The sequence below is a fragment of the Rhamphochromis longiceps genome, linkage group LG17 (genome assembly GCF_057381845.1).
Source record: "Rhamphochromis longiceps isolate RC_006_pf linkage group LG17, R_longiceps_female_GT1.1, whole genome shotgun sequence".
Classification (NCBI taxonomy): Eukaryota; Metazoa; Chordata; class Actinopteri; order Cichliformes; family Cichlidae; genus Rhamphochromis; species Rhamphochromis longiceps.
Genome location: NC_140573.1, coordinates 38,719,814 through 38,739,127, shown reverse-complemented (window position 1 = coordinate 38,739,127; position 19,314 = coordinate 38,719,814). Strand labels below are relative to the sequence as shown.

The window sequence follows — 19,314 nt, the reverse complement described above, 5'->3', positions numbered from 1 at the left end:
AACGTGGCCAAGTTCAATTTTGTGCCCTATAACGTCATCTAATTATTACACACAGACAGAAGAGGCCAGGTTTATATTAAGTGGAAGTTTAAAATCGCTTCACATCGCCATGTTTAGGGTTTCAAGGACTGCAGGCCATGCATATATTCTGGAGTTTTTAGCGATATGTCACTATAAAGTCAGTTTCACTGAGTTGACAGTCGACACAAGTGTGTTGTTATTATTATTATTATTACTTTTATTATTGCTGGTGTGTGAGGTTGCCCCCTGCCTGGATTGGTACGGCTCTCCTGGGGGGAGGAGCTTGGTTACGTCCAGGGCAGTCACACGCCAGGCGGATCCCGGCTCCTCCACACTCACACAGCGCGCTCCACCCGGGCCGGAGGAAGCGACGATGCCTCCCAGGAGGTGACCACGGCTGAATCCTTAGCCACATTTTCCTGAACATGGAATCCAAATCTATTCATATAGAATAGATTGAGCCTTTAAAATGGGGTTTATTTCCAAGCGGGCGACGAGGTGAGGCGAAAGCGGCGGCCGCGGTGGAAGCTCAAGATAGAAAGCGCTTTATTGAGAGGAGCAGGGAGGGAGGGAGGGAGACCGCGACGCTCTCCCGTCTAAGAGGATAAAGGGAAAAGAAAAAAAAAGCGAAACTGAGCTATATTTAAGCGGGCTGTTTCGGGCCAGCCTCCCGTGCCACCATGAGCAGCAGCGGGCCGGATGAGAGCTCGGTGCGCGTCGCCCTGAGGTAAGGATGCAGACGCCTCTCCTGAGATGCTCTCGTGTTACACCTGCTTGGGACCATGCACATGTTACTCCTGCTTTTATTTTGACTGGGCTCTCCTAAAACAACAATACTCCTTTACTAAACCTGCTTTTATTTTGAAGCTGGCTGGCAGGAGCTGCTGCAGTTTTCTTGCATGGTGTGCAAAGCAAATATAGCTCTCGATTACATGAGCTGCTCTTGTTAATACCTGCATGCTTTGTACTGGATTTATGAATGAGGATGCCATATGTGTCTGAGGGATTAGGCCTTCCGCTTCTTCCCTTGAAGACTGCACCTGTAGTAAGAGTGAGCCACACGATTTCAAAGGATGCACTCACTTCTCAGAAATGCAGGTGCATTTGAGCCCCTTGCAGTCACTCATTGTGATATTTCGCCTTGCTTTTGTGCGTTACTCCGTGTGTGTGCGCACGCATTCGCTGTATCATGCTGCTCTGACCCTTGTCCCTGAGGCCAGTCCTGTCCTGTCACTTACACAGCACACACACTGAGATAGCCGTCATCTGGTCACAATACAACAAATCAATAAAGACACCAGTATAATGTTGGAAGCCACTTGCATGGGAATGTGTGTCTGTGTGTGTGTGTGTTTGGATTAAAAACCTGAACTGTCATGTGATCTCGTTGGAGGAGAGGACAAAAAGCTCCCGTCCCTCTCACGTTTCTCCTCGTCCCTCTCGCTCCTTGTTGTGCATTCAGACTTTGACCCAGAACTCTTGTTTACTGAGCCAGCTCAGTTTACAAGCTCTCTCTCTCTTCTTCATGGATAATAAATAATCTGTCTATCTGTCTGTACACCCCCACCCCACCTCACCCCCCAATCACATGCTCTGCTGCTCTCTTTAATAATAAGATTCAATTCATATTGGAACATTGCATTTGTCTGGCTTCCTGTCTTAGCTTAATGTGAACACACAAAACAGCCTGAGCCGCATACGCAGGCTGTTTGATGTGTGGCAAATAAAGATCTGCATGTTTTTGTCCTACCTGCTTTTGTATCTTGTTAGAAAGGTCAGGTGCAGTAATTATTTAAAGCGCCTTTGTTGTGTTTGTTGGTCTGTTGTCCTATTGAAGGTCAGACAAAAAGGCTTTTCATTGGTTTAGGTTTTCATCTGTAAGTTTGTTCATGATTTGTTTGATTTTCTTTACTTCTTTGACGTAAGTAACCTCTATTCTCACGAAGAATGCTATGGCACACATATTTATGTCTCTTCTTATGTATTTGGTTAGATGAATTTAGAGGCATGTTTCATTTTTCTCAGTGTAAGTACATGAATACAACTTTAGTTAAGTTCAAAACTAGACTAAATTGCACTTGGGGGGGTATCCTAGTATTGTGAGTCTGAATTGTAAGTGTGAGAAGAGCGACAGGCTATTTTGATGAACTTATAAAAGGTCTAATGCTTAAACATGACGTTTTATGTTGGCCTAATATTTTTACTTAAACCATAAGTCTGATGACCATATGGCACAGATGTCAAACTCGAGGCCTTGAGGGCCGGAGTCCTGCACGTTTTAGGTGTGTCCTTGATCCAACACAGTTGATTTAAATGGCTAAATGACCTCCTTGACATGTCTTGAAGTTCTCCAGAAGCCTGGTAATGAACTAATCATTTGATTCAGGTGTGTTGACCTAGGGTGATAGCTAAAACCTGCAGGACACTGGCCCTCAAGGCCTGGAGTTCAATACCCCTGCCATATGGGTTATGAAAGTGGCTAACTCTTCATGAATTACAACCCAGCCCTTTAGTTAGAATCAGCTCCGTGAAACATTTTATTATTTGGATTTACTGTGTTCTTCTTGGCACTGTTGCCTTTCAGAGCAGTGGGGTAATTTTAACTAAACTGATAATAATCCAGCCACATGCTATGTGTCTAGTACCAAACAGCTAGTAAATCATGTTTACTAGCTAGCTGCTAACTTGCGTGTCCACAAACAGCCTAAAGACAAGTTGCTAGCTAGTTAATATGCTGGTAGGATTCAGCAATATTATCAGAGGACCGTTCAACAAGAGCTCTGTTCACCAATCCCACACCAAACAGCCAACAAGGAGTATTAGCAGCCAGCTAGTTAACACAGTGGAATATTAAGCAAGTGCCAGACCGGATTTTTGTGTTCACCAAAGCAGAACTGAAAGGGCAATGAATCTTGAACATACCTCCAACAAGAACACTGATATATGGCTTTAAATGGCCTTTTGTGCGCTAACATGCTAGCACAAACCGTCATTGTTGAGATTTCTATTCGGAAGCTCGTTTCCATCACTGAAAAAAGTATTTTTCTTGTTCGTAGGTCAAACTTAAAAGTTTTGAGTTTACCAACCAGCTTACCAGCTTACCAACTCAAGCTTAGGAGAAAACTTGAAATTGAAAATAGAGTTTAAATAACTTGAAATTTTCAGTTCAGTTGAAATTTTGAGATAATAACTCAAAATTAGTCACAAACCTTTAGCTAACGACTTATTACATAGTGTAATCTTCACTTCACTGCAGTACCAACACGGGGAGACAATATATTTAAAGCTAAGGAAGACCAGGGAGACCAAGGAAGGTATAAGGTACATTCCAACATTGTTCTACGCCTGAAACGATTAAGCCAGGTGGCTAATGTATATTTACATGTAAAAGTGTTACTAATGTCTCTTTAAATGCTGTCCCACAATTATTTTTATGTTGGGTTGAAATAAAATATCTCCCTCTGCTGGTACTGCAAGTTACTGCAACTTCTTCATCTGTGTCCATTACACCAGCAGTCCCCAACCCCCGCGCCATGGACCGGTACCGGTCCGTGAGTCTTTTCGTGCCGGGCCGCGAAGGTTGAGGTTCAGGTGTAAAATTGATGGGTTTTTTATGGGGGGGGGGGTTTCATTGTTTTTATTGTTAACTCCGTTCCCCTGGGTCTTTTCCCGAGTGTTATGAATAAATGTTCTTTTTTGGGGGTACTGGTACTGGTTTTATTTTGTTGCATTTATTCACGGCACCTTAAATGGCAGTCCGTAAAAATATTGTCGGATATAAACCGGTCCGTGGTGCAAAAAAGGTTGGGGACTGCTGCATTACACGGGGTCTATTGTCAACGCGTTCTCACTCCCAAAGCGTAACATTTTACGCTAGGTGACAAATCGTCGGTATATTACGCTTCCAGGAACCCAACATGTTCCTATATTATGAGATCGGAAAAATGAGAACCGTTTGGAATCAATCTACACGTGTACGTTCATTTTACTTAGCTAGTGTTTTCCAAAGTGATTTAACTTCATTAAAGTTGTGGTTAACATTAGGGATAAGGTTATGGTTATGGCGGAATACAGGGCTGGAACGTGTATTACCGCGGGAGGATCATTCTACTGGATTTCATCCATAACCCGGCACGAAAGGTGACCGGACTTGACAAACCGTCGGTATATTACGCCTCAGGAGTGGGCTGGGAATAGGGCTGTGTGTTATGACCAAAATCTCATATCCCAATATAAGACATCTATCGTCCCGATAACGAAGGCACTACAACTAAGCTGTAGTGCCTTTTCACTGTGTAATACTTTTTGTTAATAATAACCAATTCCCTTGTATTCTTATTCCTATTTATTCTATTTATCCCTTTTGTATACTCTTTATTTATATGTCTCTGTATTTATATATGTGTATTAGGGGTGCAACGATATTCGTATCGATATTGAACCGTTCGATACAGTGCTTTCGGTTCGGTACGCATATGTATCGAACAATACAATTTTTTTTCAATTTTTTTTTTTTTTTTTTGTGTCCCGTTTGGATCTATAGCCATCAGAATTGTTGTCTTGAGGCCAAGAAAGATGCCAAGAGGATTTATTTTAAGTGGATCATCATATTGGTCCATTTGATTGACCTTTATTATAATTATGAATTTATTTTATTTTCAGTTGCAAACGGGACAGACATGACTGTGGGATAGGACAGGGGGAAAGAATGAAAGAAAGAGGGGGAGAGAAAGAAAGAAAACCAAAGGGGAGAAAAAAAAAGAACAATACAAAATTTGTAATTTATTTTATCAACTTTCCTTCTGACGATGCTGTCTGTGTTGAGCGCTCAGTGAATCTGCATTTGACTACTCCGCCTAGGCTCGAGAGTGCAGCCTAGGCGGAGTAGTCGAACGCAGATTCACTGAGCACTCAACACAGACAGCATGGTCAGAAGGAAGAGCGCAGGGCAAGCTAGCGAGACAGAAGTGGACCTCCCCACCCTCATTCAGATCTGGCGTTTGGAATTATTTTGGTTTTCATGTGACGTATGACCCTGAAGGTAAGCGAGTCATGGACTAAAGTAAAACAGTATGTTGGATGTGCCATGCAATGCTCAATTACATGGGTGGGAGCTAGTGTGTTAGCGCAGTTAGCTCGTTAACGTGTTGGCCGTCTAGCCCCTCTGTATAGGGTAGCTCGTTAACGGAGATTTGCCGTGTTGTGGCGTTAAGGTTATTTCAACGAGATTAACCTGAAAGCACTAGCGGGAACACAACGAATATGACTGCACATTTACACCGACATCATCCTAGTGCAAAGACAAAAACAACAAGCATGCATGCTACAAACTTTAGCCGAGTCATTTAGACAGCTGTTAGCACAGGATTCTCCTTATGGAGACCTGATATGTTTAATATGCTGCTGAGAATATAGCCCAGAAGAAGCGGATAGTATAGCTTTTATTTTGGAAAGAGACATTTCTCTGTAATAAACTCTCTTTTCCAAAGATGAGTGATTCCTCAATCAGATACAGGGCTCGCAATATCGCTAGCCCGACGTCCCGGGGCTATCTCTGCCCTGCCTGTCGGGCTATTGTAGGAAGTAAAAATATATGTCAATGCTTTTGCATTCTTTCAGAAATGTAGCTGGGTAATTATGTCATTGGCATCGGTGAGCCACTGTCAATATGTGACATATTGAAATCGTGTTTGAATTTGCGCTTGTTTTTTTGCTTTCACTTTGCAATGCGCGAACTGTGTATAGAGAGCAACAGCACTGATCTGTGAGTGATGATAATTTGTGCACCAATTCCTCTGACATCGTCTTATTAATTGTTAGCTTACTATGCAAACATGACAAGTGAAATCTCCCGCAGCTTAAACATGTGAGAGGTTGATCGCGCAGAGAATCGCTGAGCTTATGTGAGTGCGGCAGGATATATATTTCACTACGATGACCTGGATGATTGAGAACCTTCACAGACAGATATATATTTTAGTTCTGCTGAGCCAAATAAGACAGGTCAGGGTGAAGAAGTGACAGCCAAAGAAAAGCTTACCACAAAACGGAGAAGTTATGACAAATCAGACTATAAGGCAAAAAGAAAGTGCAGCTTTATGGTTTCATGGACAAAAGAATTTCTGTGGCTGCAATATGACGAGCTAAAAAACAACACGCACAAGGGTTAGGGTTAAATTTAAAAACTGTACTTTTATGTTAAAATATATATTTATAATTTTAATAAATGACAAATTAAAAAGGCATGAACATTTTTTTTTTATCGAAAAAATATCGAACCGTGACACCAAAATATCGAACCGAACCGTGAATTTTGTGTATCGTTGCACCCCTAATGTGTATATATGGTATTCTGCTCACATTCTGTAACTTCTGTCGGTGCTGTGCTATTGGAAACCGAATTTCCTAGAGGAACCCACCTGAGGGATTAATAAAGTTCTATCTTATCTTATATAAATCACAAAAATGTAACATTTTCTGTAAATTCTGTGAATCTCGGGCAGCTCGACTTGCGTGAGGTGTTTCCAGCTGGGTGACGTGTACCTGGAGTCCAGTGTTTTAACCGATGCATGAAATGATAAATTTTTAGACATAAGTTGTAACGGCCGCCATTTTCTTTGTGAGTATTTATTACACGGCGTGCTGCGGGGAAAAGCCTGTTCTAACGTTTGAGTCTAAGGTTTATTTTTTAGCACCTGACGGCTCTTTGTTGCTTTTCATCCGTAAACACTCTGCATCCTCTTTCACGTCATTCAGTTTATTTTGAAAAGTCTCAACAGGATCTTGAGCTTTATTGTGAAAGGTTTATGTGGAAAATAAACAAGCGGACACGCGATGGTTTTACCGTCGTTGTTGCTAACCACAACGCATAAAAACAGGCGCTTGTCCGTCCGTAGTGTGGTTATAATAAATATAAGAGAAAAAGAGAACTTTAAGTAATTAATATAGCCACTACAGTGACCATGAAAACGATGAAAAAATATTGCCGTAAACAGTTTATTTTGCGACACCACGAAACAAACGATAGCGTAAAATGAAACGATAGACGTTTTTATATCGTTATATCGAACAGCCCTAGCTGGGAATGGGCTGCTATTGTACACTTTGGCATTACCCATATGGAAAAGATGTATATAAATCTTATAAAGTTTGTATCTGTCTTGTGTGAAACTTGTATGAAAAGCATATAAGTGTGAAAACAGATATAAGATCCCTTGAAAAATTATATAATGAAACTTGTATGTTTTGGATACTTACTAAAACAATGTATGAAAGTAATGCGAAAGTGGCCACTTTCATGAGTAATCACATATAAGTTTTTACTATTTCTTTTCCGTATGGGTATACTGGGTTGCAAATGTTTAGTTAATCCTCGGCCTCCTTTAGTAGTAATGATAAAAATAATAATTGTAGTCTGTTTGTTGCTTTAGAAGCCAGACTCAGTTAATTGGAGATCCGGCTCGGCACCCTTGAAATTCCTGCAGCTACTTTATAATATAAACTGCTTTGAAGGGACTGTTGTGATGTGGCAATGTAGAAATTGTAAGAATTATTTATTTTTTGGCAGCCAGAGTAATTACTGAATATGAATACATATGTTAGAATTCAAAAACATACAGTGCAGCAGTTGAACTGAGCTCTTAGTAGGCAGATGTGCAAATTTACTGTACTTTTCCCAAGAATGAAAATCCACCGTTAATGCTAAACATAACTCTCAGCAAGTCGCTCAGCCTCGTGTTTCTTTTGCTAATCGTGTTATTGTCACGTGGCTGCCTCACACCTAGCTGTTAAAACAACATGAAGACGAGACAGAAGAAACAAAACCTCCAACTTAAAGCTTTGAATTTCCTGTGATAACCAATATGAACGAAATACAAATTGTCATTATAAAGTCTGCATACTTTTCTTAAGTTGTCACACCTGTTTCTTTTTTTGTGTTGCTGATTAATACGAAACCTTTAGAAAATGTCCCGTCTTTGATTAATTTTCACAGACAGTCACTTGCAGGTCACACCTGAACGGCTCATTTCACGTCTTTGAACATTCAACCACAGCTTCGCGTTGATGTTTTCAGCTCATTAATCGCCGTGGCAACATTCTAATTATTTTGAAATGTTGTGGTGAACTGTGATTCTTACCTCTGAAACATTTTGACTGCCAGCTTTCTCCCAGCTCCTGTAACAGTCTAGTTAGCTTCATCTGTGTGTCTCCAGTAATCAGCCAGCAGGTTGCCAACCTCTACCTGCCTCAGCCTGCGTGGCTAATGCTGTCTGTGAGCGAGCGCCTAATCCCCCGTCCCATACAGTCCAAAGTGATGAAATGCACTTTTATCATCTCTTCTTTTTTCTTTTTTTGAGTGGTAACAGAAAAGAACAAGAAAGAAAGACATCTGGAGATCTAACAGAAGATCTAACAGGGTGTTCTTGTGTCTCCTTGATTTATTACTGGAAAGATGATATAACATAAAAATCAATTTGTTCTTTAAAAGAGAATGTGCTTTGTTGATGGATCTTAAGATGTGTTTGCTGTTCTTTCCTTTGTGGTTTTAAAAAAATTTTTTCCACACCTGACAGCATACAGATGGGGCACTTCAGTGGTACAATGTTGGGTGATTTAGCAAATACAAAGTGTTTACTGGCCTATCCCCATGTGTAAGATCTATCTTCTTATGTAACAGCCCATCTGTGTGTGCATGTTTGGGCACAATGGTGCACAAAAAATCATGCAAAACCTTAATGATTTATCTGAGAAATAATTGATTTTACAAAGTCAGCCCGAAGGAGCCGGCCAAGAGATCTAATTAGATTGTCGATGTCCTCGAGGCGCAGCTTTAAAAATTCAAAGCCTACAGGCAGAAGTGGTGAGCAGTGAGGTTTCAGGTTTCGTAGTCACTTTGGAATCCACAGCAGATAGCTTTTCCTCATTAATTAGATGGGCTTGAGTGAATACTTTAAAATAATGTACTTATTTTGAATGCACCAAGAAGCTATATAAACTTAGGCAGCACCTATTGAGCCAACAGTTTGGACAAAATACAGCCATAACCTTAAAACTTCTAACAGGTAACGTGAGTAACTTTGACCTTCTCGTTACTCGTAATAAATGCCTTATTCCAGTAAATAAGCAACAGTCAGCTGCCTCTCCAGTCTTTACAGTTTCTCTGTCAGTGGACGCCAACTTTAACTTCCAAAAGCAGCAGCATCATGCAGCCCCACTGATTTTGGTAAAGCAGCACATAAACCAGTTCTAAAGAAGAAGGGGCTGCCATAGCCAACTGTAGTCCATCTGCAGTGGATCTGGAGTCTGTCCCACCATGGGAAGAGAGACTTTCTGGGGATTGACCGCAAGTGGATTGTTCAGTGATGGAAAATTAAAAAAAAAATCTAACTGCAGTCATAAATCATCCCGCTCTATTAAAGTCTGTGTGTGGGAAACAGTGCAACGTCACCCACCACCCTGCAGAAACTGCTCAGAAATAAGAGTAAAATGTGTTAAGATGGCCTTCAAATATTTCACATCCCAATCTGATAGTGCATCATTAGAATGCACTGAAACAAGCCACATCCAGTGGCTTTAACCCACCTGAAGGAATGGATCAGAGCTGCTTTGGTGGATGAGCAGGACGTTTTTAATATTTGGTAGGTGATGTTAATGTTGTCGCTGAGGATTGCATATGTGATGTCCATTTAACCTAGTAGAAATGCCAAAACTATGCTTTAAAACAGTGCATCTTGTCCATGAGTTGGTTACTTACTTGGTTACAAAAAAAACCCAACAAAAATGTAGCCATGTTATCAAAATCTAGTTTTTATTAAATGAGTTAAGGAAGGATAAGCGGAAGCGGATGGATGGATGGAGTTAATGTTAGTGCAAAGATGATTTAAGACCATCGTGCTAGATTAGATCACCACAAATATTCTCTTTCAGTCACTGACCTTCCTCGCAGCAGCCATTATGACCTGGAGTAGGAGACAAACACAGGTGTGACTAATCACATTAATAAAGGCTCAGTGCTCATGTGGAACAGGACCCCCATTAATGTGATTCATAACACCTGCGTCCATCATGGCAGTGGGGTTTCTGTCAAAAAGATCTAGTATAGAAATTCCTCATGGTTTTTACTCTACGCTGTAGTCAGGTGGCGTGTGCTCTGACTGTCCTCAACATAGACAGGACATTGAAAAAGCATAGGTACCAAATAAAGTTTCTGTGTTATAACAACAATAAAAACAAGTATTGTTAGAAACCAGCACCCAGCTGCTTTTTCCAGATTGTCTGACGCCTACTGGCTCCTCCTCTTTGACCTTTGTGGATTATGTTTGAGGGCAAAGGCCCGTGCGTCCGCTGCGGTGAACCAAAACCTCCCTGTGTGTGTGTGTGTGTGTGTGTGTGTGTGTGTGTGTGTGTGCCTCCTCTGACCAGCATCCATCCAAGCGTATTCACGATAAATATTCATGAATCAACTCAAGTGAACTGAGACACAAAGAGAAGCATACTGCAAGCCATCTGCCAGCTTCTGTCATGTGATCATGTTTTTACTGATATTCAATAAGTTCTGTCTAAATAGCGCAGAGGTTAGTTCAGTATAGATTTTTCCTAATATTAGTATTTATTTGTTTACTGTAGCTTCATTTCAAAACTGTCCTGCTTGTTTCATGCTTGCTGTGTTTGTGTTGCCTTCTTGAATTTCCGCGTGACTCCCACATGTGCCATTATGGGCCGAACTGTCCTTGTCAAAATGGAATGTTTTTATTAAGCCGGTATCAGTGCTGGAGGCCTGTGTGTGTGTGTGTGTGTGTGTGTGTGTGTGTGTGTGTGTGTGTGTGTGCGTGTGTGTGTGCGTGTGCTGATATGCCCTCTCTGGCTGCCTCTCAAGGTGATAACCACCATCCTCTTCCACCTTTCCCTCCTTCCTGCCCGGCGATCTTTGACCCAGGAAGCTGTCAGAACTTTCATCCGTGACCCCGTCGCATTTTTCCTTTGGCAGCCTGCGTGGACTCATGTTAGCTGTTACCATGACAACCTTGGGTCCTTTTACGTGTAGGGGTGTGCAGCGATGCCCCTGTGACTGGACTGCCTCAGATCTAAGGGCAGCTTGAGGGAGGGAAACAAAAAGCCTGAGTCAGCAGAATGCCCTCTTTTTTCTTCTTTCCTACTCGGTCTTTTCCGACCCCCCCCCCCCCCCCCCCCCCCCCCCCCCCCCACCACCACCACCACCACCACCACCACCACCACCATTGTTGTTTCCACACCAGATTCCAGAGAAAAGAATGATTAAAGGTGGGCTTCATACAATACTTCTTTATTGGCTTCTGTAGAACACCAAGTGCAAAATGACACGAATGCATCGTTCACTGAGAAAGAATGGAAATTCCCAAGATCTTTTTTCTTTTTTGTCTGAGGTGGGAGAAAACTGTGGAGCACATATCATCTTGCAAAGCATACTAGAGATGCATGTTTCTTACTGTACTGCGATAAATTATCAGCTTGATCCTTTGACAGTGATAATCTATTTTAAACAAGATATTAAAATAGAGAAAGGCAAACAAATGTTTACCCTGACAATGCCAAATGTGAGGGTTAAGAGCTTTACAAACATTCACTACCAGAGGGACAGAACGGCATTTGTACGAAAGTTATGACCTCATTTTGGTGTTTTGATGACAAAGAAGGACAGTATATCTGTCCAAAATCTCTCAAAGGGTTGACTTTGAGTTAAAATCTCACCCCTGCAAAGGCCGTGCGATTCACATCATTGTCGTACACTTTGAGCAATTCTGTGATCCTGTGTATGGGGGTACTACTACCTTGGAAAAGTCTATCTCATGAGGATAGAAATAATTTAACTCTTTGTACTGACCATAATCTGTAAAGGTAGTAGACCCAAACTGTGCCAAAAAAGCTCCTGGATGGATGGCTGGATAGATGTCCTTCTGGTGTATGGTATTCTTGTAGTTACATTTAACTGCACCTTCAATTTTAATGCTTTACAGCTGTTTCAAAAGATGTTTAAATTCAACCCAAATTATCGGCTTTAACTTGGAGGGTTTTTTGGATGTAACCTGACCATTTCATCTGTGCACACGTCCCACATTTTAACAATGAATTTCTTGTACAGATGAATCTCTCGACTGACTCTTTGACTCTCTCAGCACACTGAAGAGAGTGACCCAATGAATTGGCTCTAGATCTCAAGACGAGCTGCTAGACAATAGAGGCTGTTACTAAAAATGCAGCCGTGCTGTGTTGTGGTGAGTTAAAGCAGTAGCTGCTCGTTGTGGCTGGAGGGTTCGCTCTGTACTTAGGATCTACTTTCTCTCCTTGTGTCATTTCTGTACCTCCTTGTTCTTCCCTTTGCCCAAGGCTACTAGGAACATATTACACAAGCTAGTCTACACACACACACACACACACACACACACAACGGAAAAACACAACTTGTGCACCTGCTGGCTTAAAGAGGCGTACAGTGTGCGTGTTGTTATATAAGGTAGTCATTATGCTGTACTTGAAGGTGTTCTTGATGCACACTTGCACACGTTTAAAAGAATGTAAATTAGAGCCGCACTACAGTTATGTTTCCTTTTTAGAGCGCGGAAGAATAGAGTTTCGGTGTTTACCTCCCAACAGAGAACTTTGGCTCGAAGAAAGTTGGGAAGTGTCACTGAAATCTGAGTGTTTGCAGTTCCCTTGTCTCAGTTACATTAGCATCAAATGACGAGGTAGACCTTGTGCGTGAGATTGTATGCACCAGTGAGTGGTGTGCATGTGTTACTGTGACTTGCTTATAGCCTCATTATCCACTATTGGGTAGCATCTCTCTCTTCAATCTGCAGTTAAAGCACTTTAAAAAACTACAGTCAACTCAGATCAACAACTTACGGACAACTTCAACTGTTTCACCCGAGTTTTTACAGAGGATTTCTTTTTAATTTGAGGTGTCTAGAAAAAGAACAAAGAACAAAAAATGATTACAAGTAGCCAAAACTCTGCTTTCACTTGTAAACTCAGTTTTGAAACCAAATTTCACACCCTAGGTTTATGCCATTAGCTTTAGTCTGTAATTTTCTCAGTTGCACAAAAAATGCAGCTCACAAACTTAATTATCTAAACTTTGAATAATGTGTTACTTACTTACTTACTTACTTAATTACAAAAACCTAGCTAACTACAGACATATAGTTAGGCTTTTATTCTTTTACCAGGTGGACACTTTTTACATTTGTACATGTGCTATGTTTGACAGTGTTACATTTACTTTGGGTAATTTTCCCAGTTCGGTTAAATTATTCCTAATAAGATGATTAGACTCTACTAGCATTAAATTAGAACATATTTTTTATGTCCTAAAGTAAATTTGGACCTGGGATATGTCAGTTGATGAATAGCTCATTTGTAATACTTTTGTATTTTAAAGAATAGAGTGATAGTCTATTCTTTAAAATACAAAAGTATTTTTTTTCCACTGTTCAACATTTCAGGTTTTTATTTCAAAACTTTGGAGTTACTGTCTGAGTTATTTTGAGTTACATATCTCATAATTTTGACTTCCTAAGTGTCTCGCAATTGCTACAACTGGCTAGCCGGCTTGGTTAGCAAAGTGCCTTCATAATTCATTGTTATCAGTCTTGGGGTTGACCCTCAAAAAAAGTAACTTATTACACAATACTTGTTACTTTTCTGAAAAATAATGCCTTAAGTTACCTCATTAAACTCTAACAAAAGTATCTCATTACACTAGTTGTTATATTACTTTTGTATTTCGTATTTCTTTGTGAAATGACCTGAAACACATTGCTACATAATTACCAGTCAGTGTAAACCTGAGGCTTCAAATCCCTAAGGAGGACGCACACGGTCTTTCTTGTAGTTTTTAGATATGCCGATAAAACTAGCAACACAAAGAAGTCTCCACAGTGATTCTATTGTAGAAACATATACTCTTAAAGCTATGCACAGCTTAAACAGGTGAGTTCTATAAAAATTCACGTGCTATCTGTCATAAAGGGGGAACTTGGCAAGAGAAATTACTGCAGCTTCTTAAGTTGCCTCAAGTGGCCATGTGAGGAACTGCAGTTTTGCCAGTTGATGTTGCCTGGAGGCTTCTACTTGTATAATAATCAGTATGTGTTTGATTATAATAATCTGTAACTAATATACTAATATCACATGTAAAAAAAAAAAACAAACAAAAAAACAACAACAAGTCAAACAAATATAAAATTTGGTTATACTCATTTTGAGTTAGCAGTCAGCACTGCTCATACCAACTAACTCCAAGTGTTTCGGGATCTAAAAATATATGACTGTGATGATGTGACTGTGACTCTGCTGGTTTCACTGTGAAATGCGGAGAAAAGAGTCGTGTCTGCTGCCCTTTGGCTCAGATGTGCCTTTCTGTTTTTGCTGAATCACTCAGTGCCCTCAGCTGTAAGTGGTGCTTAAAGCTAAAAATAAATCACACAGGATTAAATTAAGTAGGAATCGGATGTCGAGGTTTACTGTTAATGTTGATTTGTTAGTGATGATGCACAGGAACTGGCTCTAGGGAATTGAATTGATTTTCTTATTGGCAGTAATACTGATGTCAGCATTTGACTGGCTGTGTTTTAGGAAGGATGAGATAAGCAGCATGGTGGTCATGGAGTGACTCGCCTCCTTTTTATTAGTGTGTCATCGTTTCTTGTTGATTCCTTTTATCAGTCACAATAGCAGGTCTCAGTCAGTCTATAGTCAGGCTATATATATGAAGCCTGTGTTTTTGTGTGTGTTTGAGGAGTTCACTGTTTCTCAGGCTTTCACCATAATCGCAATAATGAGAGTGAGAGCAGGAGCCTAGCAGGACTTGTCACATGGAGAGAGGCTGACAAATCCCCCCTGTGTGTTTGTGTGTGTGTGTGTGTGCGTGTGTGTGTTTGTTTGAATAGGTATGTGTGCATATAGGGTAGTGTGTCTGCCTTTCTCCTTTTCATCTCTTTAATGGTTCAGTGAACGCTGTCTCGGTCGCTAAATTCCCCTCATCAGTCAGTGACAGGCTGTGGCTTCTCTTATTGAACTGTGCTAAAAAGCTGCTCAGTTTTCTTCCATATCTTTAGTCAGACTTGATCTGCATAGTGATTTGATGAGTGAATTAGTAATGGATGTTACTATTTTTCAGCACATGCTCTTTTAATGTGTCTGATAGCAGTATACTTGAAGCTACAATAGCCACAAAGTGCAACTTTGAACAATAGCTTCCTTTGACAGCACCTTCTGGTGACTACACGGATGTTTTCAGGACTTTAGCAGAGTATGCTAGCACAGCTAGCATTTAGCTGTAGCGTAACTCCTAGGTAAAACTGGTCAATGGTAGTTTGCAATGGAGCATGCCCACATGTCTGCAAACACTTGCTAGCTACTATCTGAGCGGTAGTAAAACGTTTTGCAATACAAACCAGAAACTGAGGGTATTTACTTTGAAAGTAAAAATTTGTGCTAACATTTTTCAAAAGAAGGAACGTTTACTTTGAAGACAAATGGTGTCCATTTCCAGTTTGTGTCTCGGTTTTTACTGCTCAGAGAATAGCTGGCAAATGTTTGCAGACAAGGCGGCGTGTTCCATGTGAACTACATCTGCTAGCGAACAGTGCAATCACAAGGACGTATTTGCAAAGAAATTTTTTCCCATGTGACTGGGGCTTTCAAAATAATTGAAACGGTGACTGCCGTCAACCTCCAGCAACAGCTTACCAACCGGTTGGTGAATGCCTATTTTTCCTTCACTGGTTGCCAGATAGTCACTATGTGACTAGGGCATTAGTCACTTGAGACTACCAATATGGTGGCCAAGTTAATGTGACCTGGTTAGCGGTTATGTGACTGCAAAATCCTCAGTAGAAACTATTCTCACCTTTGTCCAAAAGCCAACAAGCTAAACAAGTGTACATATTAGATCAGTGTGGCAGTGTGTATAAGTTAAATTACATAACGACTCGCAACCTACAAACTTTTAGCTGCACATGTTAATAGCGAGATAGGTAGCTAGCTTAGCCAAGCATAAAGAGTGAAATCTAGATTTAAAAAAATTAATCTTTCTAAAAAAGTTAGTCATATTAAACAAACATGTTTACTTTTTTCCAAATTGAGATTTTCAGTATGCATTTTGTCTTACAACTATTTGTTAATCTAACTGTAGAGCTCTAGTTTCACTATGAAAAAGTTATTTATGTTCCTCACAGAATTAAAATTAAAGGTAAAATCATAAGATGCACCTAAATTGTGTGTAAAAAGCTTTGAAAGTGTGTGTGTGTGTGTGTGCGTGCGTGCGTGCGTGCGTGCGTGCGTGCGTGCGTGCGTGTTAATGCATAAGCAGATAACTGAAATTTCCTGGAGAAACAGCCGTGCAGAGCATGAGTGTGCTGCTCTAAAAGGTGGATTAGTGCTCTAAGTCTGCACTGCGCTGAAGGGCAAACCTTTATTCAAACAGATGAAGAGTGTTTTGGGTTGAACCAGAGTGAAGGTTGCCAGATTATAATCACTGCTAAAGTCAGTCAGTCGCACTAATAATACACCAGCAGAACACACTTCACACCTCTCACTTCTGTTTATGTTTAGCTGAAATGCCCGATGCCAGAACTTGCATTAGTTGTGAGTATGCACACACCCAGTGACTACTCATAATAGAGGTGTATTTCATATAAACATTCAAAACTCATTTCTTTATACTTCCTAACATACCAAAGTAAAGTGTTGCGCCTTTTTGCCTTTTATTCTGCATAGCAAGTTTTGGAAACATTCCTCGGGTTTTGTTGATGCACATTTTTCAGCAGCACATCCATGACACCAGTCTCCCATTTCACTATATCCCAAAGGTGCTCTATTTGATTGTGATCTTGTGACTGTGGAGGCCATTTGAATATAATTAACTCATTGTCATGTTTAAGGAGCGTTACACTGCTAGAAGCAGCCGTCAGAAGATGTGTCTTAAAGGCTTTAAGGTACTAATGCGTCCCAAGAAAATAATCATCATACCACCACCAGCAGCTTGAATCGTTAATAGCCCAGGATGGATTTATGCCCAATTCTGTCCCTACCACCTGAATGCTAGAGCAGAAATCAAGACTTCTCAGACCAGGCAGCAGTTTTTCAGTCATCTGTTGTCCAATTTCAGTGAGCCTGTGCAAACTGTAGCCTCAATTTCCTGTTCGTAGCTGACAGGAGTGGCAGGTGGTGTGGTCTTCTGCTGCTGTAGCCCATCTACTCCAAGTTTCAGTGTCATGTGTGCTCAGAGATGCTCTTCTGCATACCCTGGTTGCAATGAATTGTTATTTGAGTTACTATTGCCTTCCTATCTGAGTGAACCAAAGTGATCACTCCCCTCCGACCTGCGGCATTAATGACATTAAGATTACCACATCTTAATTACCACATTCAGAATAATCTTTCTTTCTTATTGATGTTTGGATTGAACCTCAATGCACTGGGTTTCTGCCATGTGACTGACTGATTAAATGATTTTGCTAACAACCAGTTCAACAGTGTACCTAAAAAAAATGTGCCCAGTCATTGTGTATTTAGATCACAGATGTAGTAGTGGTGTTACTCTTTGCATTTAAGTCTTAGAAGGTGAGAAAGTGTACAAGTGTACTTAACAAACGTGGGTGTTGGTAATACTGTAGTATCATTGGTTTCACTGACAGGATTTAACAGACTTCTGGCAATGAAAAGCAGTGCTTCATTGCCATTTAATCCAGAATTTTTTAAGCATAGCAAAATATGGCACAGTTTTTACTGGAATATTCTAGCTGTATTCTGTGAGCTACAAAAAAAACATGCCACACCCTCTGAATACATAAGTTGGTTTAGACACAGGCAGAAGCTCTTCTTTACAGAGCTTGTTTCACTGTTGTTGAAGTTACAGGCCAAAAGACTGTGGCCCGAGGGTGTGCCAGGTAGAGGGCTGAGCTGGTAACAGCGCTTACCGGCTCACATTAGTGTTATTTCCTGCATTGCCTAGAGTGATGACTTGAGCCTATTTTCAAATATCTGTGTCTTGCTGTTTTTGGATAGTTAGCATACTGTAAAATGGAGATAGACTGGCATTATAGAGCATTTTTCTTGTCCCACTGAGCATTCAGAGGCATCCAAGCATGGCTTCATAGACCAACATGACCCAGAAAACATGAATTTATTCTATTAACTATTACTGTTTTGTCTAGCTATCATGCAGTTTTCACCAGCTGCTCCCAAAATAACGTACGACACTTTTACTATTTAAATATAAGCTGAGACTGCAGTCTGTGCTTTTGGATCCAAACAGAACCGAGCTTAAAAATCCTAGGCACATAAAATGACACGCTCGCCCTCCTGAACAGCGAGGGCAGTGCATTCAGTGTGTCGTTATTCATTTGCAGTGGTGCATCTTACTGTGACAAGAAAGAAAAAATGACAGGCTGAATGAGATCAGTATAAAGGTCTTGTTATGCAAAGATAGATAATGAGTTTGAGACGAGATGCACTGTGGGTGCAATTTCCATCTGTAGCCATCATGTCCAGTCTTTCCTGGCCCTTTGTTTTTCTTTATCTTTTCCTCAGACATTTATTTTCCTCTCTCTGGTCCATTTCTAAATGGAGGACCCCGGAGATGTCGTAACAAGCAACAAAACAAACAGTGCATCACTGCTTTGTTAAGGCGAACGTAATCAGATAGACTGGGCATTTATTCTAAATGGAGACTACATTTGTAGAGGCTTTTTTTGTCCCTCTTGGAGAAAACACTGATTTAATTATACTTAACTATATTAGAAAAAATCCTTTTTTTTCTAAATGTGTTTGCTGTAGTTCATACTTTGTTACATTTTTCTTCCCAAATGAACAATAACTGAGTGACTTAATGCCCTCACTGTAAGCTGCAATGAGTGCCTCTATTGTTACCTGGATTACAAGCTCTCTGACAAGTTTTGGGAAGCTAGCCAAAGGGGATTAATGCAGATTCACTCCTGTAATGCTCTCAGCCGTCGTGCCATTAAGTCACAGTCTTCTCAGATGACCTGATAGTTACGTCATCTTCACCTGGAGCCACCTCTGATGTATGTAGTTTTTAAAAATATGCATTAACTTGACATTTTCTTATCAGCTTTGTGTCAACAAGCCTTGTAGTGTAGTTGTACACACACTTGTTAAACTGCCAGGTTTTTCTGATGTTAAAAAAATTAGATCACAATAAATCATTTCAAAAATTTTCTTACCTTTAATGTGACACTATAAGACAATAATAAGCTAGTTGTACGTGTGCGCACCCTTATGCTAAAACTG

General features: G+C 40.5%; 1 protein-coding gene across 4 annotated transcripts in view; it reads left to right on the top strand.

Moving 5' to 3' along the window:
* The first annotated feature begins 339 nt into the window (after positions 1–339).
* LOC146650157 (kinesin-like protein KIF21A) overlaps positions 340–19,314 on the top strand; it is a 43,889-nt gene continuing 24,914 nt past the window's right edge. For all 4 annotated transcript variants that reach the window (XM_085386227.1, XM_085386226.1, XM_085386225.1 and 1 more), the window contains exon 1: positions 340–748. In XM_085386227.1, coding sequence (XP_085242353.1) covers positions 702–748 — 47 coding nt within the window. In that variant the 5' untranslated portion in view covers positions 340–701. The remainder of the gene's footprint in view (positions 749–19,314) is intronic.